The sequence below is a fragment of the Meleagris gallopavo genome, chromosome 6 (genome assembly GCF_000146605.3).
Source record: "Meleagris gallopavo isolate NT-WF06-2002-E0010 breed Aviagen turkey brand Nicholas breeding stock chromosome 6, Turkey_5.1, whole genome shotgun sequence".
Taxonomy (NCBI): domain Eukaryota; kingdom Metazoa; phylum Chordata; class Aves; order Galliformes; family Phasianidae; genus Meleagris; species Meleagris gallopavo.
In genome coordinates, this window is record NC_015016.2 from 24215462 (window position 1) to 24242353 (window position 26892).

General features: G+C 36.2%; 1 protein-coding gene across 9 annotated transcripts in view; it reads right to left on the reverse strand.

Annotated features, from left to right (window-relative positions):
* SLC39A12 (solute carrier family 39 member 12) overlaps positions 1-26892 on the reverse strand; it is a 44116-nt gene that overhangs the window by 8714 nt on the left and 8510 nt on the right. For 2 of the 9 annotated variants that reach the window (XM_031553906.1, XM_010712630.3), the window contains exons 3-13: positions 26352-26528; positions 24884-25236; positions 20609-20890; positions 18010-18217; positions 15884-16086; positions 12090-12261; positions 9303-9475; positions 7935-8087; positions 6700-6807; positions 4196-4259; positions 556-714 (exon numbers count right to left, since the gene is read on the reverse strand). In XM_031553906.1, the coding sequence (XP_031409766.1) occupies positions 556-714; positions 4196-4259; positions 6700-6807; positions 7935-8087; positions 9303-9475; positions 12090-12261; positions 15884-16086; positions 18010-18217; positions 20609-20890; positions 24884-25153 (1792 nt within the window). In that variant the 5' untranslated portion in view covers positions 25154-25236; positions 26352-26528. The remainder of the gene's footprint in view (positions 1-555; positions 715-4195; positions 4260-6699; positions 6808-7934; positions 8088-9302; positions 9476-12089; positions 12262-15883; positions 16087-18009; positions 18218-20608; positions 20891-24883; positions 25237-26351; positions 26529-26892) is intronic. The other 7 variants (XM_031553908.1, XM_031553907.1, XM_031553909.1 and 4 more) reach the window with 7 other exon arrangements.

A 26892-nucleotide genomic window follows, 5' to 3' on the forward strand; every position in this document is an offset into this window, starting at 1 on the left:
TTTCTTCTGTTTATAAAAATGAGAACAAAGAGCTACTATGATCTGATAGAATTTACAACTGAAGAAGTGAGATGAGTTGGCAGCCAGTCATACAGGGAAGACGTCTCCACTTCTCCTTCATAGGGAACAGAGAAGTACACCCTTTTCGTATATTCATCCCACATGTATCCATTTAACAGGTTTTAATCATAGAATCAGGGAATCATTTGAGTTGGAAGGGACATCTAAAGATCATCTAGTCCAATGCTCCTGCATGAACAAGGTCACCTATACTAAATCAGGTGCTTAGAGCCCCCTCCAGCCTGACCTCGAGCATCTCCAGGGATGGGACATTCATCACATCGCTGGGAAACCTATTCCATTTCTTCACCAGGTACTGTAAAAGCCTTTTTCCTTATACTCAATCTAAATCTCCCCTTCTTTATTTTGAAACCATTTCTCTTTGCCCTATCAATGATGGCGCTATAAGCTGTTCCCACTAATATAATACAGGAAAGCATTCTTTGGAAAATCTGTAACTACAAAGCCAGTCAGGAATATATATATATTTCTTACCCATTTCATGAGGAATTTCATGGCATAAAATAGCAATAGTCGTTGTCACACCTGTTTCTGTTGAGGATGAAAATGCTGCTCCAATTACCAAGCCATCAGCAAAATTGTGAAGACTGTCACCCACCAAAACCATGATTGCTAACAAGCTAATTCTGTTATCTAGGAAAAAAAAAAAAGAAAAGAAGAAGAAAAAAAAGCAACAAAAATGCCCAGAAATTCAAACACAAACAGATATTATCATTTTTGCTACTTCAGAAATGTTTGTTTTTGTAGAATTGACATATAACAGAAAGTCAAAGGAACCAGAGGACAATTGTGTTAAACTCTTCTGTCCCCATTACAGCATTTCTTTCAAAATACTTGAAATGAAAAAGCAAGTTGTAGAATCACTCAGAGATTAAAATATCAGAAAGTACCTTCCTGGCTTTGGTTGGTGAAATTTTCACAGTTTTCGTTTTCCTGCATCCTATATTCTTTCCCTTAAAAGGAAGGAATTTTTACACCATCATGCTCAGAATTGTACAGCTACAATGAAGTCAAATATTCAGTGTAATGGAGCTGATCATTTTAATGCTGTAAAGCATCATCATAATAATGAGTTATATTTTCAGGGTATGCTCTTTATGAGATTGCATTAAGCAGAGAGAAAGAGCTAAAAGGCAATAAGCCCTGGAGTAGCACAATTAGTGCAGTGCTATAGCGTCATTTCCAGCTTTTGTTCCAATCAATTAATAGCAGTTATGCTCATAGTACTCTTGTCTACTCATGGATGCAGGCAGCTCTTTTTCCTTACCATTCTGTTCAGTGAACTTAGTGTGAACAGAGCATTTGATGCTTGGGACATTTAGCAAGGCTTTTCGACATGAGAAGAGAAGCACTAGATCTGATACAAGTGTTGATATCAAGGCAGAGAATTGGACACTATCTAGTCTGTAGCCCAGATGAGTGGACTTATGGGAGGGATTTCATCTCTTCGAGTAGCAGTGAGCCCAGTATTTATGCTCAATGTCGAGGCTTTGCAACAAATTTTGTAGGCTCCCCAAAGTTAATCCACAATCCATTTTACCCATAATCTTGCTAGCAGGACCTTCTAAGTCCTCCCAGGATACTCATACAGCTTCCCTCTATGCCAAATGGACAGTTTGCTTTGCAAAGAGTTGTATTTATGCTTGGAGAAGCGATGTCATGATCTGGGCCCTAAGCAATATATGTTTTCCCCAAGTGTTTCTGATCCCACACAGACATAATGTGACAGTCTGGGGAGCTGTGAAGAACTTCCTGAATATTGTTATCACAAGGTTTTACCTCTGTAATGCTGTTCCGGAGGTGACCATTTTATAATAATGGGGGAGATGTTTTCCTTATAAAAACTGCCTAGAACTGAAGCTTTCAGGCTATTATAAAGAAGCCAACACATCACACATAAAAGCCTAACAATGTATTCAGAAAATCCTCCCCAGTTGCCTGGAAGCTTTGCAGGTTCAGAACAATTGGCAGACCTGTTAGATTTCTCTGCCAGCTTCCAGATCCAGACATGGATGCCCCCAGTTTGCACAGTTCTTTCTAAACACTGTGCAGATTATAATCAATAGCGCAGAGCATGAGTTACATAGAAATAATAGATTGTTTCACTACGTTGAAGTTGTGACTGGTAAGAAGGAGCGGTGAGGACGAAATCAGGGCCTGCCCTGAGACATTATTAGTCTGTTTTATGCAAGGAGCTGATTGTTGAAAAAGACTTAGCGTAATTACTGGAACTCATTTCAGTGTGTTGTTTATAGTATAACATAGGAGTCAGGTTAACATTATAGAGAAATTGCAAATGTAAACATCATGAACTTACTTGACTGAAAGCTAAGAAGATGCATATATAAACAAATCAGAATGATTTCTTTGCTTTTAGCCAATTTTAGAGCACCTTAGTTACTAGCAATTGTCTCGCTGCATTACACTGCTGCAACTGTAACTTAACTATCAAATTGCCACAACAATTTCTAAAAAGCCTCCTGTTCTTGAACAATCCTCCCTTTATTTTGATAATTTTATCTGCTGAAATAAGGGGATTGATACTCATAGCAAATTCTATTCCATAAATTTCCTTATAAAGCTAACAGGTGCAGGACTCTCACCAGAGATCAAGTTTTTTGGGCTTTGAATACAAGTTTAAAGGAAACATTTATCTACAAAAGAAAAAATGTACTGTTTTATCTTTTAAGATGTTGGTAGAATGGGAGTGGATGTATGAGAAGGAGATGGCCAGTGGAGAGGTCTTTTTTGCTTCCAGTATCTCCTTGCTTTCTGAGTTACTCACTGCCTGTCTAAGGGGCTGCCTCCTCTCACAGTACTACCTGAAATGCTTTTCTGGAGGTGTTAGGCTTCTGCCTTATGGTGTCAGATTCCATTCCATTTGAGGATGGAATTAACACTGAGCTCAGCATGTTTATGCTTTGAGCTCCTTAGAAAAAAAAAAAAACTGTTACAATAGAAGCTTTGAAAATAGGTATTCTCAAGAAAAAAAGCCAAACCAAACCACTACCACCACCAAGAAACCCACAAAGCAACTCCCTTCCCTACAATAGTTTCACATACTGGTTCCTAATATAAAAGTAAAACTGAACCGTGAGGAAGAAATGGAAGCAAAGAATATTAATCAGAAAGTACACCAAATTTTGTTTTAAGCATTTGGCAACTAATAACATTCAGATCACTAGGAATCTGTTTCTGCCTAGCAGGGAGTTATGCCCAAACAGAATGGAAACATCTAGAGATAGACTAGACAGTTTCAGTAAAACTGGCACTGGATTGTGTACTGCTGGATAGGTGACACTGAAAAAATGGAAATCCAGTTTTCAAATGGAAACGAAGTCCACAAGAACAGAGAAGAATACTCAAAACCTAGAAGATAATAAAATTGTTTAACAAAGCAACTTATCACATGAGATTTGAGATAACAATAAAAAGGAAGGTTGAGTATAGTAAGTAAATTGATTTAAATTAAAATGCTTTTCTCTCAGTTGAATGACTTCAACACCACTAAATTCAACAAGGTTACACAAGTACAGTCAGAGCTTTATGGAGTAAACAGCATTGAAACAGAGAAGACAAGAATTACTTCAGTGCTTTCTGAAGAAAACAGTTTATCCTAAAACTGAGAGCCATCCTGAGTGCAGAATTCCATACATGTAATAAATCATTTCTAGTTCAAAGGGGCTATTGCTTTACCATGTAAGAGAAGAAGGAAGCAGAATTATACTAACGTAGTGAGCCAAAAAAAGAACAAAATACAGTTATTTCACTACCTTCAGAATAAAGGCCCCAGCAAAGTTTACAATTATAAAAATCTGTTTCATATTAACTTTTGAATGTTTCTTTTGAAGCAAGGGATTCAGAAAAAATAGCTTGCAACAGTGAATGAACAAACACTAAAGCATAGACACCATAAGATTAATGAACTTCACAATTACAGGGTTGGCAGTTGTAAAGGTCTTTAAGCAGTGATTTAATTATGTATCCAAGCACCATCAGATGTGGTGATGTAGCACACAGCAAACACAGAGCTAAGCCAGCTTCACACTTTCTATTCCATCTTAGGTCTTAAAACTTTTCCTATTGCTTGTCTGGACTTTTTATCGATACTAACTTTTTGTGCTGATCACTTTGTTGCCTGGAGGAACTTCAGACGACTCAGAATCTTCTGGGCTTCTCTAATTGAAAGGAAAGATAATAGAGCAATGTTAAAGGGCTTTTCCCACTGTTGCTAAAAATATAGGAAAATATAAAATAAATTCAAGCAGTTTGAAATAAAGATTGCTGCTGCTATTTCCACAGACATCATTAAGATTATATATTGAGTGTTGGCAGTGTGATGGATACTGTAGAAAGAAATCAAGTATAAACTGCTTAGAAATTTTTGTAGTTTTGTAATCCCCCCCAAAAAATCATGCTTCTGCTTAAATACACAAATATCTGAGCCAAATGTAGAACTACTATAAAGGATATCATAATTCAAATTTTATCTTTCAAGTCTGTAATAAAAATACAATTGTAGTTTCCTGCTGGATAGAGGATTTCCAAGGAAAATGTGCATATACCAGGCTCCTTGGTGTTCCATTACCTTCACAGTTGCTCTGTGAAAATAAAAGGCTAAAAAATAGGATATAGGTCTCACAATAGTTACAAGTAGCTGAGTTCTCCTCCCCTACTCTCCCTGTTGTTTGTAAAGCTGCTTGCTTAAAAGAAAAAATGCAGCATGTGCAATTATTAAAACATAGCCCATCAGGACGTATTTCACTTACACTCAGAACAAAAACTGTTCCATCAGAGTTACTGAAACAGTCTTTTAGGAAATAGGAAAAAAGTTTTTTTGTTCTTCAGGGTGAACAGACCGCAGTGTCCTGCCTCTTGGCCTTTCATTGGGGCTTGATCATCATGAGGCATCTCTGGCCAGGCATAATAGCTCATGAGCATGCTCTACTATGAACTTTACCCTTAGTGAAGAAGTAAAGAAAGATACAGCAGCTTTGTCCTTTCCCCAAATAGTTAATCTGCTGCATCAGTCCCAATGTTTAATTACAGAAACTGCAACTGTGGGAAGACAAGGGAGAAGGTGAGGAATGTCTCTGTCTGACCCTCATGCTTCCTGGCACTCTTCTTTCTGACTAGAGAAATCAGAGATTTATGAAAGAGTGAGATATGCCAAAAAACATATTTGTTTGAAACTAGAAAAGTTGAATTACTAATCACTATTTTTTTTTGTTTGTTTGTTTGTAGTCCAAACAAAGCATAAAACACATATTAAAGCTATTATGGCAGCCAGTGAAGAGCCAACAGCAGCCCAGAAGAGTGCTTTGTTAGGGGCAGCAAACACCAATGCAAAAACTGTAGCAGAGATGTGTATTGGCTGCAAAACAGGATATGTTTCTTGGCTGGTATTAGCTTGGTTGTGGTGTGGGATTTGTGCTGTGGAGGCAAGAGGAGCAAAAGGAAAGGATTTGGTTTTTAAATTCTACATTTTAAAGGAAAAATAAAACTCTTTAATTCCCATGATTGAAGCCAGCCATATGAATTCCAGTAATTGTTTCACTTCTCATATAATACTTATTCACATGCCACTTCTTTGAACTCTGAGTCAAAACTGCAGGACTAATCACTGACCTGAAGGATTTATAAGCTTTTCTTAGTCAACCAGTGTTTTTCTTACTATTACTCACATGACTCTGAAAAATTGGCTGCTCTTGTACAAACTAGCTAAGTCAAGGTAGTTTGTGTGATATACGTAACTTTGTGATCTTGCAGCTGAAAGGAAGGACTAGATTGTTCATAACCATAAACAGGAAGCTATGACATGACTCATAAATTAGTAAACATTCCTCAGCAGGCTGTTTGCTCTGCATTCAAGTGACAGTTTCTCAACTGTGCTTCAGAAAAAAGCAGTGGCTCATGAGATTCTTATCTATCACAGCTGCTTGTTAAAATGGAATTCACATTACGGAAGGTCTCTGATTTAAATTAACAGGAACACAGATATGCAAGTATTCCATATAAGGTGAAGAAATTGGTTGGAAAAGGAGAAAATGGGTTAGAAATAATGAGTGAATTTACTTTGTAAAGACAAATCTGTCTGAATATCCTCCACAGATGGACAGGAAATTATGTAATTTCTTACAAGTAAACACTGCTCTCTGATACCCAACTTGGTTGTATCACTTTTCAAATTTGTGAAAAAATGCCCAAGAAAGGACCAAGATTTCCTCTGTTTAGTACTTAACTCTCACTGTAGAAAATCCTGAAGTCTTCCCATAGAAGAGTCTGCCCTTACATTTAATATAATTTTAAAAAGAAGAGAGGAAGGAAATTTTCAATAATTTTATCAACAGTAGGTAGTACAGGATGTATGCAGTTATATCAATCTGGTACACACTTAAGAAAAGTCATTAGAAAAATTTGTGTTTGAATTTTCTCTAAAAAGTTTATTATAAGCTTCAAAATCTGATTCCTGACAATCATGTCATATAATAAAGGAAAAAAATCAATAAAGTCTGAAAAAATAGTATTGATTTATTATACTAATTTGGTTCATTTTTGAGGAACAAAGAAAGAAGAATATAAAAAAAATCAGGGAAGTATTTCATATTGGTAACCTACCAACTGTATGGTTGAAGTAGATTTGTCTCTGCCTGAATGTTCATTTAATTCAGATTCCATTGGAAGATCATGGGAATGTTCCCAGTGCCCATTAACTAAAGAAAGGCCCTGCTGAATGAAGATGCTTTGCAATTAGTTCTTAAACCCAAGGAACACAGATGCAGTCTTTCTCAAACTTTTGAGAAAGTTCAGCATTTACAAAAATTGTATTTATTGGTTAACACCAACATCTCTTAATGTTTATCTGGTTTAAAAAAAACTTGAAAATTGAATCAAATGCATCATGAGTGATCATATTTGCTTGTGGAAATATGCATTGTTTTGAAGCTGAAGATGAAGAATTGTTTAAACATTCTAAAACTTTTTTTTTTTTAAATTGTGAGATGATGATAATGCTCTTCTCTCTGAGTATGCAACATTAGTGACAACTTTTTTTTTTTTTTTTACCAAACTAAATATCATTATAATCAAAATAGTCTCATTCCATTAATTTCACATAATATTCTTATGGCTGACTCAAAGATAGGGACCCAGTACTAAGTATCTAAATCAGGCCAGTCATTAAATACTCTCTGCAAAATACAAAAAGCTAAGCTTACACTTAGTTTTCTTAAATGACATTAAAATAGCCTCTCATGCTGAGAAACTTAACGAGCTTTCACACTGTTACATTATATCCTCGTGCATAGTCATATTTTCAGGCATCAGCTGCACTGAGATAAAACAGCAGAATTACCATAAGCACGGAACTGAGAAGGGAGACATTATTAAGTCTGGGTATTACTGACCACAAAATTTATATTAGATTCTCAAAAACTTTGGGGTAAGAGTCATTTGGGAATTTTAAGATATCATCCTTCAAAATATATTGTGCTTTCATCCGTGTCTTCCATCTCTTCAAACTGTGCCTAGAGTAAATGACTATCATTATTATTTCATATGGACAAAAGCCCTTCACCTGCACCACTCCTAATATACCTAGAAAATAAATTCAATTAACTGTTTCCTTTTCTGAGCTACAAATATAGGGAGCACATTCATGGAGCATATAAATCTATGAAGCAAAGTGAAATAGAAATCAAAAGTCAGTCTGGTAGGAGCAGTTTAGAAAGCAACTTTCCGTGTTTCAGTCACACAAGTGATAACTACTTCCATAGTTATTTTAAAAACTTGTGCACTGCAACATCTCTAAATGGAAGAGATTTTTTAAAAGGATAAAACGTGCAAAACTTTACCTGTTCACGTGGGGTTACCAAAAGAAAGAAACATTTTTCAATCAGAAAAAATCCATGAATCCCTCCAATTATTCCCAAAAGTTTCCAAATATATTCTTTTCCTTCATAGAAATGTTCTACCTCTTGTGCTTCATGTTTATGTAAACCAAGAGTCTAAAAAGAGATGAAGTAAAAAATTTAGGTGCCAATATTTTAATCTTGGCTGAAGCAATTTATCACATGTCCATTTGATTTGTTTTCAAGATTTTGTTTTGCCACCTCTTTCAATTTAAATTGTGTTTTGAGCTAGTCAACAAAGTAGATGGATGAAACTACTTATCACAGGCCTTTATCATTTCTCACTGATCAAAGCCACATTGTTTCAAGAGAGTTATATGAAATTGTCCTTTATGCATTTTTAGAGGATATATTTTTGAAGTATACAGATATTTACAGTCTAAGAAGTTGCTTGTGTCATCTTCAGATTTAATCTTCAAACTGAAAATAACATGGAAGGCTTTCTGCTGTCAAATGCTTCTGGTTTTCCCCAGGAGAGGAGAACAGCAGCCTTACTTTGCTGCCCTTCAGAAAAAAAGGAACTTAAGAACTTTCTGGATGCATCACTTAAAAATAGTGAAGAATACTTTCAAACTTAAATATGTTCATTAAAGGAAGGTATTTGTCTGATACTCACGGAGAACTGCCTTCTTTAACTACTTTTCCAGTTCCAACTCCAGAGAATGCATTCAGTACAAAAAAACATTTCAACCAGAATCGTTCACGAAGGTCTGAAACTCTTTAGATGACTAGTACAAATCTCCTTGTAACACTTGTTCCATGAGAGGGAACTCAGACAAAAATAAATAACATAATGGAAAATTTGTTTCTGTTTTACATGCTGCATATTCTTAAAATTGATTATGCGAATTTTGGAAGAAATAGTACCACTCATGCTATTCAAGGCAGTAGTACTAATTTGGTTGAGAGGTTCAGAACCTACAAGATGTATTTATGAAGGGAATTATTGATGCCTTATAGAACATCTGAACAAATTTTCCTACAACCTGTTATAGAATCTGCCTCATGAAAGCATCTGAAGAATCTGCCTTGCAGGTTCTTGTGGGTTGGACTTATGGATTATCTGAAAAGGTTTTATTGAAATTTTTTTCTGAGATAATTATTCATTCAATTCTGCTTCTTATCCTTAGAATCTCTCTCTGAACTACAAAGTGTAGATGTATCTGGAATGCTAAGTAGTTGATTCACAGATTCATGGGAAGCTTTATTGGTTAAAATACTAATATTAGCCAGGTTTAAATGAAACTTGCTCCTGTGTGTCAGTGCATGCACAAGTGCTAAGATCTTAACATTTAAATGTGTATTACCTACCTGAGGAATGAGATGTAGCAATGCATCACCAGAAAGGGTCCCGACTGCCAAACCAACAAACAGCTGTAAAATGAGCGTATAGATTTCTTGACAGGAGTTAAATAAAATCAGGGATGTACCAAACATAGATCCAACTGTAATAAGTAAAACTGCAACAGTGCTGTAACCATATTCTGTAAGGAAAAAGAAACAAAGTAAACAATGGTACCTTTAACCATTCAGTATCTGCATTTGTTTGCATCTGAGTTTTTGTTTCATATTTGTTTTTGAGGCTATGAAGTGATTCATTGTGCTACATTCACTTTTTTCTAGTCACATGTAATACAGATGCCAGAGCTGAAAGCCTAAAAAATATTCTTTTTCAGGCTCTACAGTTAATAGTCTAATATCTTCAAGTTTCAGGCCTTGAAGTACTGAGTAGAACATAACTGTGCTAATTAAAGATGCTCAGAGCAGCACAGTGAATGTTGGTCTGCATTTGTTCCCAGTCTTAACAGGTTTGTGCTTGTTCCTCTATGTCATCACCTGTGTATTTTTACAGTCAACACCACATTATTAACCAAACCAGTAAAGAGAGCAAGGCCTAAAGCTTCAAATGAATGCAGGCGTTTAGACATAAGCCTATTGGTTCAAATGCTGTTTACAAGTGTACTGTGGGCATACATTCCTTCAGTCATAGCATCAGGTCCAGTGACTTATTTTTCCCAAGTTACTGGGACTTTTGGAAGGTTACTCTTATAATTCTTTAATTATAATTATAATAATTTTAAATAATTCTTGCTGCTCTTGTTTCAAGCCTCTTGCACAGTATGAATCGTGATTAATCTGTATGAAAGTCTTATGATGGAGGTAAAACACTGATGAAAAACAGACATAAAGGAAGTAATGCCAAAATATTCAAAAGTATCACTTAATGTTTCACACTTTAATAGCTCAACACCTCATAAAATTAGACAGTAAATCCCACAGACTGCACATCCAATAGCTTATAGTAGATACTCATGGAAGGTCAGGCCCTGATGACTTATCCAAAACAGCACAGTCTGTCAGTAAAATAGAACTTAAATCAATAAAATTAATGAGCCTATGCTCAGGTCAGATGTAGGTCAAACATGATGTCCATTGCTTGTCTGCGTCAAGCCAGCAAAAGTATCCTTGTGTTCATGGAAACCTTTATCAAATAAGCATGGGGAAAAAGCTGCACAGAGGGCTCTGGCTCCTTCCCCTTTGTGTTTGAATAGATCAGTTTTTCGTCATTTAGACAGATGTAAACATTTCTGAGATCATTAAAATGTCAGTGATCAGGCTGACAGTAGTGGAGTTACAAAATTCTAGAGCACTGAAACTACCATGATGTGGGTAAGTTCCTTTTTCTTGGTTTCTTGATTCCCTATCTGAAAAAATGAGCATATCACCACAGCATAGAAAAGTTAAAATATTCAGATAATGAAAAGAGACATAAGAAAGGACTTGAATAATTCCTCTTACTCTGCACATTTCTTCATCCTGTAACTATTATTGGGATAACCATGAAGGTCCTCTAATGTATTTTAATTCTTTTAATTTCTTTCCTCATGTATTTTAATTCATGCTCATAGTTCAATTAATCTGCACACTGTGGAATCATATGTCTGCTTATTCCCACAAACTGACTAATATATCTAGCTCAAAGAACAGACATAATTTAGAGACTAAAAGATCTGTTCCAGAAAGAATGTTGGTCAGCTAGGATGTAAGAAAAGCTTAGGAGTTCCTAACGGATCTAGACAAATAGAGCTAGCAATGGAGACGTTAGGAAAAAGGCTTTGAAGGTGCTGATTTTCAGCCAAGTTTTTTCAAGAGCACCAAAAGAGATGCTCCCAGTGCAAGTGATTATTGTCGGATGCTTATTCTGTGTTGCCTGTTCCTGGCTCCCAAACCCCCTGCCAGAAATTAACACTTCCTGTCATGCACCAGTACATCTATGGTTCTAAACGTTTCCCAGAGAGGTGCTTATTTAAAGAAAAAACAAACACCAGAAACATAGTAAAAAGTCCTTAGCTCAATTTTTTATTTTATTTTTTTATGGTGGACTAGGGAATGATGAGAGAAGAAGCTGCATCAGCAAAAATGGTTGTGCACATATGCCTGGAAGCAGTAGTATGTGAAGGCTATAACTGCAAATGGAAATAGCTGTCTAATTATACTCTGACTCAGCCCTTGTTCCCACTCTATCACACAACCTCTGCTGCCTATACAATTGGTTTTGTTAGTTTTTCTTTTCACAATAAGATGCCCAAAGTTCCTCTGCTGTAAAATAACACAACATGAAAAATCAGCAACATTCACACAGAATTTATCTGTATTAAACATTTGCCACATCATGGTATAAAAAAATGACAGCTAACATAGTGTTGAGGCTATATATAAAACCTATGTAATGACTTCAGTATAAACCTTGCAGAAATTTTGTAAAATTTTTGCCCAGCAATCCCCTAAAATGAGGGCCCATTGCAGCTCACCTGCTGGCTACAGCAGGCACTTCTCTAAGAAATGGGGAAAAAACATATTTTGAACAAGAATTCTTCCAGATGTAGCATCAAAACCACCGAATTCGCTCCACTTCCCAATACAATGCTATTATCTGACATGCGTGCTACAAAGTCACGCAGTACAGAAAACTACAGAGAGAATAAATCTCATCCTGTTTGGTTTAAGGTTACTTTTGAATGAAATTTCTCCAGAAGCCCCCACACCTCCTCACCTGATTTAGAGCAATGCTACACTGATAACAACAATATAACTCACTTTCCAAAGTTGTTGGTGGAAGTTTTGTCTGCTTGGATTCAGGAAGCTGACATGAACAACTTAATAGTTGCTGAACGATTGCTGGACTTATTTGCTTGAAGTGCTCCTTGGAAATGGATGAAGAACTGTTTTTTAAAAATATGTTCACAAGTTCACCAGCAGAGAAACAAACCTATGTAGAAATATATACAAAATTACTGAGTACGTTGCATGCATCCATATTTTATGCTAGGATGTAATCTGTAATCTTAGAAGATGGTTATACTAAGTAGAAAAACTTGTTTTCCATATACACTGTTCTGGTTATATTATTTCGATTATTTCAATTAATCCTATTTTTTCATTGAAACTTAATATTAGTAAATATTTCAGAAATATTAGAACTCTGTTAATACCATCTGAGGGTCTGACATGACAGTTCCTCTTGATGCTTCATTATCTTATTTGCTAACAAGTCATGCACCTTGCTATTAGTCTAATACAGCTTTGTATCAAGGCAGTACTGAAGGTTGTCCTTGTGCTTCCTGGTTATATCTTCAGAGTTTGTGTTCAAATTCTTTTAACAATGTCGTATCACTTCAAAGTCAGCATGCTAGCTGTTACATAGTCTAGATTTGGTTTAAAAACTACTTAATAATTGTATTTCTAGAGGTACACGAGAATTTAAAATACTTCCTGTTATAAAGTCTCTTTTTCAAAAGAGAAAAACATATTTCGAAAAATTTCATGAAGAACTTTCTTCCATCTCCAAGGTGGAACTTCTGGTTAAGATACAAGCATTCAGCACTAAGACTGTTCCAGTGGGAATTTCTGCAAGACCTTTTAAAAAGACAAAGTTCATAGCAAAAACTTCCCTTACAGGAATAACCTTAATTTCTTAATCCCATCTGGTTTTCTGTATTTCAATTTAAAGATAAATATTTTGTTTCTTTCACTTAAAATGGTCTGCAACTGAAAATTGAGGAACTCCTGAATATTGCTTTTCTAGTCATTGAAACTTGTAAATTGTTTGGGTTTCTTTCAAAGGAAAAGCAGTATTTAAATAATTTTTTAAAAGTTGTTATTGACCTTACTTTTAAATAACTTAATTAAATGGAGAAATCTTTCTGCATTTGTTCATTCCTTAGTAAAGTGAAATATGCCTTGTAGCTCTATGAGAAATGGGATGAATTGAGCACCAATACACTGAATCTGAATATCACACTCAGGTGTTCAGAGTAATAGGTGATCTTACTGCTTGAATCTCATCAGTTCCACCTTCAAGTGGAAGGACAGCAGCAAGAGAATTCGGGAACTACCAAAGTAGAAAAGACCTTTTGTTTGTGTTCTAGACAGTAATTTTGGCAAAAAGTGTGGAAAACCAATGAGTGGTATCAACAGCTGGAAGTCTGGGTCATAGCTGGTTCTAAGCAGCACTCCTCTGTGGTCAGTACTCACTGGTATTATTTAATGCCTTATCAGTGGCCTCTGCTGGAACAGAATGCATCATTCAGTTGTGAAATCCAGCTGAGACAAAATGATAGATGCTGACAGTAATGGGTGCCGTTCAGAGGGACCCTGGCAAGCCAATGGAATAGGCTGACAAATCATTCCTGAAGATTAGTGAAGATAACTTATTGTACCTCAAACAGAATAACCCCATACAACGACAAAGATCGAGGGAAAGCAACTGGGAGGTATCTTAACAAAAAAAGCCCTTGGGGTCCTGACAGGCAACGTGAACGAGCCACCAGTGGGCCCTGCTGGCAGTGAAGGGTCACTGCACGCTGGGCTCTACCAGCAGGAGCAGAACCAGCGGTCGTAATGGAGAATGATTACTGCCTTCTGCTCAGCATACTGTATCCAGATTAATAACCAGCAATATGAGGAAGATACTGCATGTAGGAGAAGTCTGAAGGTGCCCAAGATAGCTAGGAGCAGAAGCCACTCAGGAGTGGCTGAGGAACCCGCGTTGCTCTGTTTGGAGAAGACAAGGCATGTAAGGTGTCACATCTTCACCTACCTAGTGGAGCGAAGGGAAGATGAAGACAGAACCTTCCCAGAGATGTACAGCAAGAGGGTAAGTGGAGATAGGAAGTAATTGCAGCAGGCGATAATCCAATTCTTTATAATAAAACAGTCACCAAATAAGGCAATAGAGTAGAAGTTTCCCAGAAAGACAGCGTCATCTCCATCCTTGGAGAAATTTAGAATTCAAACTGACATGGCCCTGTGGAACTGATCTAACTGGGATGTTTTGAGAAGGAATTTAGAGGGCCCCCATGAGCCTACCTTTTCCTGAGATTTAACAAGGAATTTTAAAAGAAAAAGCAAGACCTTATCTGGAAAATAAATAGTCCACACACAAATAATTTGTAACACTCATTTACTAAAATGTTCTTGAGGGCGTGAGGACCTGCACCTTTTCCAGTGACAAGACCTTGCCTTTTAAGTTGTTTAATTAGGAAGCCAGACTACTAAACTTCCTACTACACTAATGAGGTAACTATGTATGTACTCCTGTAGAATGATAAAAATAAAATAAAATTTGCATATTATCATATGAAAAACTGGATGGTTGGATGAATGGATGATGTTTGTTTGCAAATACATATTTCTTTAATGAGGAATCATAAAAGAATCTGCAGTTATAGTAATAAAATTAAATGAAAATTAATATTATTGTTCTTATTAGATCTTCTATTTGTTTTATATGCATTTTTAAGATCGTAGAGACAATGACTTAGAAAGCAGTGACCTTTTTTTCTGCAAGGATGTTTCAAAAAAATCAAATTACAGGTCTTAATCTAGTTAGCAAACAAGCTGTAAACCAGTCAATGTCTCATCTGTGGCAGTATCTGTTACTTATGAAGCACAGATCTGTGCAGAAAGCGGGAGACAAAATTAGCAACAACACTGAAACACAAAGCCTTCCAATGGAAAAATATGACAAAGAAAATAGATGTAAGTGGAAGAGGGATGGAACAAAAAAGAGAAGTTAAGAATCAAAGAAGATAAATTCTCTTCTCTCCAGACTTTTCTTTGTGATTTTTCAGTATCTATACAGAATATTTGGCTCTCTGTTTGACCCACAAGCTTCAGAAAACCCTCCTGTGTTTTCTGTCCTTTTCTTTTGATTTACAGTCAGTCTCACAAGTTCAATGAATCTAAACTTGAGTGTTACCTATTTTTGTTTTGCTGGAAAATGATTTTGCATCTTCTATGCCTAATATCACTGCCGATTTCTGATATTCATAATTTAAAGTTAATATGGAATACATTTAAAGTGACTTTCATTTAAAGTTATTTTGAGATTCCATTAAATGCCTCACATCAGCTCATCAGCATGATTCTGTTTTGTGGACACGTGGAATGAGATAACCATATTGAAAGGATTTGCATACCAGATACAAATAAAATTATGCAAATCTATCAGAATGTCATTTAATCAGATGCTGTTCATCTCAGTTTCACATCACTCAGCAAAAGTCAGTTGCACAACTACAGGAAGAAGAACCACTGTCTTTGTGCTAAATTGAAGTATAAGGTACTAAAAACAATAGAAACAGTAATTGAAGCATATATTTTAAATGGATACATTAAAAAAATTCTCTCTTTTCAGTCTGAGGAATGTCCTTCAGTCTAAAGGAAGAAACTCAATTACCATTTTAATCACTGTGATAAACATCAATTCTTTATTATTTAATACTTAGGACTAAGATAAAACCACCCGTAATGAAACTCTGTCCAACAAGCTTCATACTTAATACTGTGACTAGTACTATATAATAATATAAAAACAGAAATAGATTTACCTGATCCCAATTTGTGTTACTCCCATGATCTTTATAATAATCTTTCAGATAGTCTTCTTCTGTATAGCTTGCTTTGACTGGACTGTTCCTGGTTCCAGTACCTGTGCTTGTCACACCGTAATATCTTCTTTTGTAACTTTGGAATTGTCCAATTACAGTGCAGGACTTTCTGGCTGTAAGCACATGGAGGAGTTGTTCCAGTTCTGGTTATTTATCAAAAAACAGAAATGTTACCATAGGAAAATACACATTTAGACAGGCAAAACTCAAAGTACTTTTTAATAATTTTGTTAATTTTAACATTAATTCCTCTTTTTAATATTTTTCTCTCCACTGTTCAGTACTGCAGGTAGCTTCAGCATAGCACCTCCAGTAGTTTAAGTCATCAATATACTCAGCGTTTCCTCCTTTATAGCACCACACTGACAATGACAATTTCAGGGAAAAAGAGATGTAACTGAAAAGCATTTCATGTTTCATTTAAACATGGGTCTCTATCAAAATTATCTACAAATTACAGCCAAATATTTTCATAATTTCTCAGACTGCCCTGCCAGGAGCAGGCATTAAGATATTCCAGAAAGAAAGGTGTTTTTTTGGGTGCCCTGAAAGCACCCCTGAGGATGCCGTACTGCCCCTTGTACTTCTGAAGTTTGTTCCACTTCAGAACAGTGGCAGAGGATTTTCTGTCTCATTTGGTCAAGTTCCTAATCTGGAAGCACGCCCAATCACAGCACTGAAGTAGACAGCAGGAGCCCCAGTCCAAGTCCTAGACAAGGCAGGGCATGTATCCCATGGCATAACTGAGTGCAGTTGTTGTACTTGCTAAAGAAATGCTGAATTTTACAAGGGGCATGTTCTATCACGCTTTCATTTCCCTTCCATTTTTTGCAGCCTGGTCATCTCCCTTCACTCCTGTGCTTTTCAAGATAAAGCCATAATGATTGTGTAGGTAAACCTGAGTTTGTACTGATTTCAGTGAAATTTAGACCGATAAGATTAACAATTTTCCATATGATGAGCCTTTGTTTTTTAGTACTGTTATTCAGAAAAAGCAAATAGTATAGTCTTAACAATAAATCTTTGAGAAAGACTTATGCTAAGGTTTTTTTTTTTCTTAAACAGCTCTGAACATATCTGAAGATAGCTTTATTTGCTAACTGTAGGCAACTCTAATTTCTCATTTTTTCCACAATACACATTCTTGCTTTTTTTCTTCTGGTTCCTTTCAGAAATTTATTTAAAGGGACAATTTAATTAACTTAAGTTTAAAATACATTTACACTGTAACAAAATAGTTAAGAATATTTTTCATTTTCTCTAAATGATATCCTATCTCCACTAACCATAAAGGAAGAATTTCTAATGTCTTCACCAGGGTCTGGATTTTAACATACAAAGCTATTGAGTAGCATCGTGCCCATCTCCATCCATTCTTGTGAGTCAACTTACAAGATCTCCACTGGCACTTTTAAAGGAGTCGTTTTGCTGCAAAGACAGTTTACGCAACTGCAACCTAGGAAATTTTATAATTTGCTTCTGTGATTTAATGTATCTCTCTGCATCCTAACAGTCATAAAAATGTGTTTACCTATGCTTAGTTTTACATTTTAAGTTGTTTTAACTCAGACTTAATATAACTTTTTAAAAGTGCTTTGAATATATTGTAAAGGTGTTGATTTTAGCAGTACCCACAAAGGAGAAGTAGATGTCTTATCCAAACCTTTTAAACACACACTAGGCCCTGAGTAGATGATTTAGAACTCTGCATCTAATTGCTCTCCTACAGGGGTATGTCTGCACTGCAGTGTGAGGGACCAGGGTACCTAATGTACCTACTGCACGTGAATGATCTCTTCTACCCCTAAGTTAGTCTTGTGATTTGGTTGCAGCAACACAACGCTCTGCATAAAGAAGCAATGCAGAGAAAGCCGTGGCAAACTCAGTGCCCTCACAGCGAGACTTCCACTCTCAGACTCCATACTACACTGAGAAGCTGTCATAAATTATGACAACACTATGTATGTAATAACTACAGTAACAATGTTTTATATTTCCTAGAGAATTAGCGAAAAAAAAAAAAAAAAGTTTATTTTCCATCACCTACAGGTGAAGAAATACCTTACCTGCCACTTGAAGCTCTGTGGTACTGTTCAAAGAATTGAAAATATATTTTATAAAGAATTCTGGGGAGGGTAAGCTTGCTTTTCCCATGCAGACTCCTTGGAGAGCCAAAGTAATAATCAAAGCAGCCAAGCGTGGAAGAGTGTTTTCATCAGCACCATCTCTGTCCATTATATCAGCAGTTTTCTCCAGAGTACTCACATCAACACACTGAAATCAGGAGAAAACAGCATGAAGACAGCCCCGGTCACCTCGATTTAAATAACAAGAGTGACAGGAGGAGAAAGTGGAGAGAATGCATTCACAACCAGCCAGAAAAAAAAGCACTGAGGTTAAAGCTGTAATTGACAGCAGGACAGCAAATAAGAAACAAAGGACAGTTCCAGGAAAATAGGGATAGAATAAAAAAAGCTGAAATTTTACCCAGATTCTAAGGGGAAGAAGTACAGAACTTCATTCACATTATTCTTGTTCAGTGATATTTCTGCTTCTCCTATGTCATGCTCAGTTACTTTCACATTCCAGAAAGTGGCAGAAAAGTGAGGAATTTTTGTTAAGGCACAAGACGTTGGCCCAAATAATATGGATTTTAAACTCTTATTAATCTCAGACTCAGAAAGAATTCTCTCAATGTTTTCCCTTATTTATTAAATGAAATTAATATCTTGTTATAGGACAATTATATGGAACAAGATGGAAAGCCACCATTATGCAGATAAAGGGTGACTTTCCTTCCAGGTGACCAAAGAGGCAGTTATGTACATCCAGTGTGTATGCAGGCAGGTCTGAAATGAGGGACAGTCTATAGCTCTTTGTTACCTGAAAACATATCCTTTATTTTCACCAATTCTGGCTTTTTTGTTCATTTTCACTGCAAAAATTTGGAGTTTGGGAGAAAAAAAAAAAGATGAAAATTACAAAAGCTCATTTATTATTTGTCATATTAATGAAACTGAAAAGTCAGATGAGCCAGTACAGTAATTGCTTGTTTTACATAATCATCTCTTTCTATGTGTGCCTTAAACACTATGGGGCAGAAGCTAACATCTTTTTTTCCTGTCTATGCAATACAGTTTCATTCCCAGAACCCCAAATTTCCTCTCTCATTTCAAATAACATACTAACTGCTATGATTGAAGATACTTCCTATAAATCATAAACATAGAAGACACAAACTGCCTTTCTTCTATCATTGTTGTGCAGAACTGGCCCTTTTCCGTAACTCAAATGTTGTGATTCTAAGCATTAGAGAGTCTATAATATTTTGAGTATCTTTCATTTAAACAATCAAACAAACCTTCTTTTCCCTCATGTCAGTGGTAAAGACTCAGTTACGGAAGCGATTTGACAATTGAATATTCTGCCAGTGCAAACAGACTGCACAGCAAAGAACTTTATGGATTGCTATTCTATCCTGACATGCCAAATATCCACTGGTGTCCCTTTATATTTGCCCAGATACCATTGGATTTTTTTGGAAATCAGCACATTCACCAAGATCTAGAAGCAAATATACTGGTCAATGAATAATTTATGATAGGGAAATAATCACACAAAGAACACAGAAAGAAGAACTGCAGGCCCTCAGTGCTCCCTGCTTAGCTGGGATTCCTTGCCGTTTTCTGTTTGCATGGAAAACTCCTACTACAGTATGGTGCAAATTAAAATTCAATGAAATAACAAAGAAAGGGGGAAATTCAAAGTTTGCAATAGGCAAAATTTAACTTTAATATTATGAACAGACCTAAAGGGCTTCTCACAGCAGTTCAACCTGTACTTCAGTAGTTATCTAATCTAATAAAACTTTTTTTTTTATTTTAAATAAGGCAAAGAGTAGGATTTTTTTAGATTGTTAACTCAAACATACTATTCTATAATTTTATCAGACACGAGATCAGGAATAGTAAATAGTGGTGAAAAAAAACTCGTTGCATGACTTTAAGAGTTGAATATATTCAATATGCTCTTTATTATTAAGTCTGAAATTTAAGCTTATCTATGTCAGTCTTTCTGCAAGGCATATCCATGCTCAAGGATACATAGATACATGTCAAAAATGAATGAGCCCTTCAGATCTTAGGACATAATTTTACTTCCACCATACTTTGCATGGAGATAGAATCTCATAGGTTCTCATGACAGCAGACAGATTTATTGTTTTCGTTCTATAGCCAGACCAGTTTTAGAACTGCTCTGCTTTATACCATTTAGATACAATCACCAGTAGCATATCTATATTAATTAGTAAATACAGTAGATGAGAAAGTATTTTCTGTCCTTAAGGCTAAGTGCAAGATCTTGCACCCATGCAGCTAGTTTTCCACATACCTTAAGCAGAGCAACTGTATCTATCCTAGCTACTTCCCCAACTATGTCTCAACAGAGTCTATGAAAAGGTTAGGCAGTGCACGCCAAAATGCCAGTCAAGGAGAAAGCTAGTATTGGACAGCAGGTACACTAAAAAACCAGCCCATGCTCTGTTACTGGCCAGTTGTCTGCAATATAGGCATAATGCTTAAACTAGCTTAAAGGCACTGTATCATTTGCTTAAAGACTTATCAGCAGCAACTATAAAAGTATTTTTACTTATCCTTTCTTTACCTGGGTTTCAGGAGTTTTAAAATGTTTCTTCACTGCAGCCAAAATGTCTTCTGTTTCATTCCGTGAAAAATAATAACAGTCTTCATCATGTCTCAAATTGAGCATACTCTTTAAGTAAAATTTATAATCCTTATTACTCAAGTTAAGTTTTGAAGAACACACATCTCTATGATGAATAATGTAGTAAAGGAGAACAAGAGAAATTCTCTCAAATACTTCTTCACTGAGATGATCTTCTACACCTCCACCAGCTATTAGTAACATAGCATCTGGTTCAAGACACTGCAAAGAAATTGAAATAAATGGAAATTCAAATCAAGAAACACATTGCTGGTCATTTGTAATTCAGTATGACAGGGTAATAGGAGAATTCCACTCTTAAATATAAGGCATCAAACCTAAGACTACACAGATGTGAGCTGATGGAAATGGAAGAGGAGGGCACATTTCATTTATTTCAGTTCTACAGCAGCTAGATCACATCTTGCATCCTTTTTTTTTTTTTTCTCTCTCCAGAGCCTCTTCCCTTTGAAGAAATGTCAAGCCTCCAAAGGATTTAAAATTTACTATAAAACTATAAAATATGGAAGAATTGTTGCCAAAACTTCACTGCAGAGAAATGAAAGTCTTCCACTGGTTTCAACAGATTTTATCTAATATGTCTGCAACCAGGAATAAGACCTACTGCTTAACCATTCTGTATGGGTTTCTGTTATATGACAAAGACCATCACTGACCACAGTTAATCCGCGATATGTGAACAAAAGTTACATCATTTTTAATACAGTATTAAGAGTCTTAATTGACCCAACAATCATGTGGCTATCCTTTTTCCCTCAATCCATCCTGTTAAACAGAACAGCTCCCTTCAGCGCAGAAAGGCAGTACAAGTTCTCAACATTATCTGGTCCTCTAAATGATCTAGTCCTCCAAATGTTCGAGAGGAACAGAAAATACCCTATATGTGGTTTATATTTGAGCAGACAAAGGTTTATGTATGTAAAACTACAATTATTGTTGATGAAAAAAATTTTCCAGAAACTTTTGCCAGCTCAAACTAAAGTGAGCCTTTATAACTAAGCCACAAAAATCAATTGAGCTCTGTATCAAGTTATGGGAAATGAGACTGTGAATTCCAGAACAAAGAGTCTTTCTTGAAGCAACCCCATAACACTATTGTCATCCATTATGCAGTCATCTTTTTTTTCTGGTTGGCTCTCTCCAAGCACTAAGAAGCCATGTCAGCTAATCTCAACCATTATGATAGACTAATCAGACTGTACATTTGTAAAAAGAAAACTACAACATGAGAGGACCGTAATTACACTCAAATTCATGAGTCCTAAATGGAACCCATGCTGTCAAACTGAACTGCTTATGGCTACAAGCATGATGTGGTGGTTGTGGTAGCTCATCTTGCACATTAGTTCATTTTCCTACACAGAGGCAGAGTAGAATCAAACACATTGTTGTGTTCAGAAACCAATGTTCCCTAGAGGAATTGAGAGTGCTGCCACATTTTAATATACGTAATTCCCGCAAAAACTGACACAAATACTCAATATAATCAAAGAGAACTGTGGATGGTAATGACCAATTAAATATTTATACTCATAAGCAAGCTCCATTTTAATATTATAAAAAGTATGATCCACTGCGCCCTGCCCACATTGCCTACCAAGGTCTGGAAAATGTTAAGACTTTCAGTGTATGACTCCAAACATTAATATTTGGGCTAGGATTACATAGGTACTCTGTTCTCTGTCCCAAAGGCCTCGAGTTAGTCAGCTAGTATTTTTGAATACCCAGTAGCAATACCAAAAACAAAAACAAAAAAAAAAAAACAAAAAAAAAAAACAACAAACAAACAAAAACAAACCACACAACACACACACACACACACAAAACCCAACAACAACAACAACAACAAAAAAAACCCCACAAACATAACAAACAAAAAAAATTCTGTATGTACTGAAAATTTCAAAGGCTTCTGTAACATTTCAAAATCCAGTAGTGATAAATTATAATCACCCAGTATTTTGTTAGTTCTTACAAGGAAGATGATGGAAAAGTAAATAGTTTTGGGTTTGTTTTGAAGGAATAAGGTACACTGTAAAAAGATGCTTCTACTGTATAAGGTCAGCCCACTAAAAGTAACTTTTAAGGAAATATCAAGAGAACATAAGTGTACACCACTTGTAATTTTTGCTGTTAGGAATATTTCATAGGCATAACAACCTGCATGATCTTGGTTTAGGAAACTTACTCGCAATTAAAATACAGAGTCCAGATTTGAAACTGGGAACAGCACCCTTTGTTTAAGAGATCAAAAGTTAAAAACAAAACAAAGCATCTCTTACTTTGCAAAAAATATATACCTTTGTGTGTTTAAGAAATAAAGGAGTGACAGATGCTGTTCAAGAGTTACCAGACCCTGCCCAAGGAGTCTGGAAGCCGATATGTAACAGTGAACCAAAAAGGAAACTAAAAAAAAGTGTTAAACTTTGTTGCTTTTAAATATCCATTGGAGACATCATTAAAAAGGAGAAGAAAAAAACTGAAACCAGGGTCTTCTGGTAAGACTGTAATCCTGGATTTATAAGGGAAAGTTCAGTCTGAAATCAATTAGTTATTCCCAACAAGCATGAGAGAGAAAATGCCAAGCAAAGATGGGGTGTTCTGTTTCAAATTTTGGAGATCTTGAATGGCAGAAAAACATGAGCAGCACTATCTTGTGTTACCAAATCCTGTTAAATCATCTCAAAAGACCTCAGCACAGCACTATGAGGGCTGCACGTAACTGAAGATGTCACTCTCACCATCTGGATTTTCTGTAGAGAGCTGCGTCCCTGGGCAATGCAGGATGCATGCAGTATTATAGCCAGCACTAAAACGTACTGCAAATGGTGAATGCCCTTATATTTTTCCCACAGAAAATTTCAAAGGTGAAGCCTAAAGAGATAAAGTAAGACCCAGCAGGGTTTCATTTAGATTTCTTCCATTCAGGGACACAGTGGTTATGCTCTCCAAAGAAAGATCACAAACAGAAGATAAATGATGGCAATTCAGAGAAGCTAAACAAGGAAGGAAAACAAAGCGTAGGTCCATTTTGAGATGATTAGCAGGCATCTATAACCATTACTATTTAATACTTTCTTGCTTTGATCTGGGTCCATACTTGCAAACACTGAGAAAAATCTCCTGTACAATCTCCTTTTATTAAAAAACAAAAAAACCACAAAATGATTTAGGGAAGAACAGATAACTACATTATCTATGTATGAAATTTCACATTGGGGCACACAAGAAAAAATGGGAACATTTGAAGGAAGAGACAATTAAGCATCCTCTGCTCAGGAGGAAAATTTCTCCACCTCATTGGCTTGGCTGATTGCCAGGAATGGTATATTCTCAAAACAGTCACCATTATGAATATCCTCATAATTCTAATCCAATGAAATAGTCAGATGTATGTTTTCACAGAACCAAGCCAAAGCTGAAGGAACATTAACCAAGGCCAAGACTGACCAAGCTCTTTGTAGCTCCTTTCAGGTCAGTTGCTCGCTTGCCACTGTCTCCCTCCTCCCACAATCTATGATCTTATTATTCTTATTCCTTTCCTTGTCAAACCAGGAATCAGCTCTGAAAAATAATCTCAACTCGGCAGATGAGAGTTCTGTGGAGCCATACCCTGGACTGTTTCCGGCTTCAGTCTGGATATGCAGATTCATTGTTCTACCTTTCATTTTCCTTGACTCAAACTGCTTACCAAAAACTTTCCTGAATCTTCAATACTTCAGCAAAGCTGCAGATGAATCTGTGCTAATTCTCTCAGTTTTATTTTTCTGAACCAAAACCTACAAGGAAAGTGACTGAACTTGTCCCAGATTTTACCAATGTCTTCCACAGTGAAAATCTTTTGTGAGCCAAATTCAAGCTCGTGCTTTTTTAGTTAGATCAGAGTGAAACAGGAAAATCCTTGTTGGAAAATAAACACTTAAACTTCAAAGGAAAACTACTACTGTTATGTGACTGAAGTATGGGGCTTTTAAGGCACACTTGTCACATCTGGAACACCTCTTCTTTACAAGATCAAACAATTAGCATTAGTAATTTGCAAAGAAACTATTCAAGCAGGGACTATCAGCTTTTGCCTGTGATGAGTCTTATTTGTGTTTAGGCTATGTATTTAGGATGACTTTACTATGACAAACAATTTTAGAACTCGCTGAAGATTCTGTAAAAATATCACTCATTAATTGAAGCACTGACCAGATTACAATCCTCTTGCATGCCATAAATCCGCTGTGGGCATTCAGCTCTCTCCAGCACCATTCTGACCAGTTCTCGTGAGTGGTTTGTGTGGAGCTCAGGGTTGTCAGCTGAAAGAAGGCGTAAAACTTCCATCAGATAGCCTCGGCTGGGAGCAGAGCTGCCATCCTGCCCGTGCTCTTCCCCAAGCTGTCCTTCAGCAATGAGCACGCTGAGCAGGAAAGCGGAACATACCACCCCAACAGCTGGGTGCTTGCTCAGAAAGCACATCTCCTCTTCCTGCAGCGCCTGAGCTGCACTGAGTGTTGGAGTGTTGTTTGCACTTCACAGCTTAAACTCGAAACCTGAGGAATCTGAATAGTAAAGGGGAAAAAAACCCCAACCCCTTAATTAGTGTGAATGCAATATGTTTGAAAGGATTTATTAATTGGTTGGCTAAGCCGATTTGCAGTGACAGGCTGTTTTTGAACAACAGGGAACCTGTAAGGTCTTTACAGCCCAGAACAGCAGGGAACTAAGACAACCACGGCCTTAAAATTTCTGTAGAACTACCAATAAGTGATTGATTGAAACTGCTTTTCCCTCCTCATAAAAATAAAGTGTATGGTTATCGTTTCACTGTTATGGCATTGCATTCACTAATAATCCTCTTCAGTAAGAACAGGAAAATGCTATAGCTTTCACTTCCATTCCATTATGAAACAGGTTTTTAGTAGCAAAAAATATCTGTAAATAAAGATTACTACTCTAATTCCGATACAAAGTACAGTAATTATGTTAGAAAGCAATGATATAGAGCAAGTTTCATTTCCAAAACACTTTATCAACATTACCAAGCTCCAGCTATAAAACATGAAACAGAATGAACAGGATATCCTTAAAAATTAATGACATTTTATGATCGGGGGAAAGAGTTACAAGACTGAGGTCATAATTTCATTCGTAGAACTCAGGGAACAAACAAGACAAACATCAGAAAGAACAAGTTTGACTTCTTAAACTCTAGATGCAAAACACATTTTGTATAGTAAATCTGTCTTGACATATTCTTCCCAGTGTCAGACTATACCAACACCTTTGCTTTAACAACATCCATCCCAGTACAGAAGAAACAAAAGAGTTTCACTTCTGTTTTCCACAAAGACTTTTTCATTTTATTGATTGGCATATGCTGGCAGCAACACATATTTTCAGATGGCAACACACATGCATTAAACAGCCACACACAAGATTCTGCATTTTTTTAAGCGGAATATGATTTGTGTGCGTGTTTGATTTTAAAACAAATCCAGCAAACGGAGTATTTAAAAAGGAAAAAACAGCAAAACACTGCTGAATTCAACCTGACGTTCACTCACTAACTAAAGGCACTAAGTTTTAGACGCTAGGAAATCTTTTGATATATAAATACACGTTACTGTTAGCACTCTTGCTGGGATACACAGACATCTAAACATTATTTTCTTACCTTCTGAAGGGAGAAAGAAAGCCTGTGTATCTAGCTTCGTGGCCTTTTGAATCCACAGAAGTATTTAGCTGCTGGAAGTCCAATGTTTTTAAAATTCTTGATGGTGCTCTGGAAGCTGGAGAGGATTAGTTTATAGCTGCCTTGAAAAGTTTTCAGTTGCTATGGAGAGAGCTGGCTCTTAAGGTAACAATGGAGGTGGACAGGAATTAGTACATGTTCTTCTTGGCAAGTTCTAAGCATCACATTATTGTAAGTATTTCACATATTTTGGTAGTTATCAGTTTATGTAAATGTTGCCTGCTCAACTCTATCAAAACACAAGATGTGTAAAATCTACTGAAGAATGTATTTTATTACAATGGGTAATACAAGTAAGCACCCTAGCTGTTCTCTATGCTAGCATATCTACCCTAGCTATGTTACATTAATGGAGCGATTTTATAATATACTTGAATTTCTTTCTAAATCAAAACTTAATTTCCTTTTGCAAACGCTAGAACAGAAAAATACATTTTTAAAGCACTTCCATTAAAAAAAAATT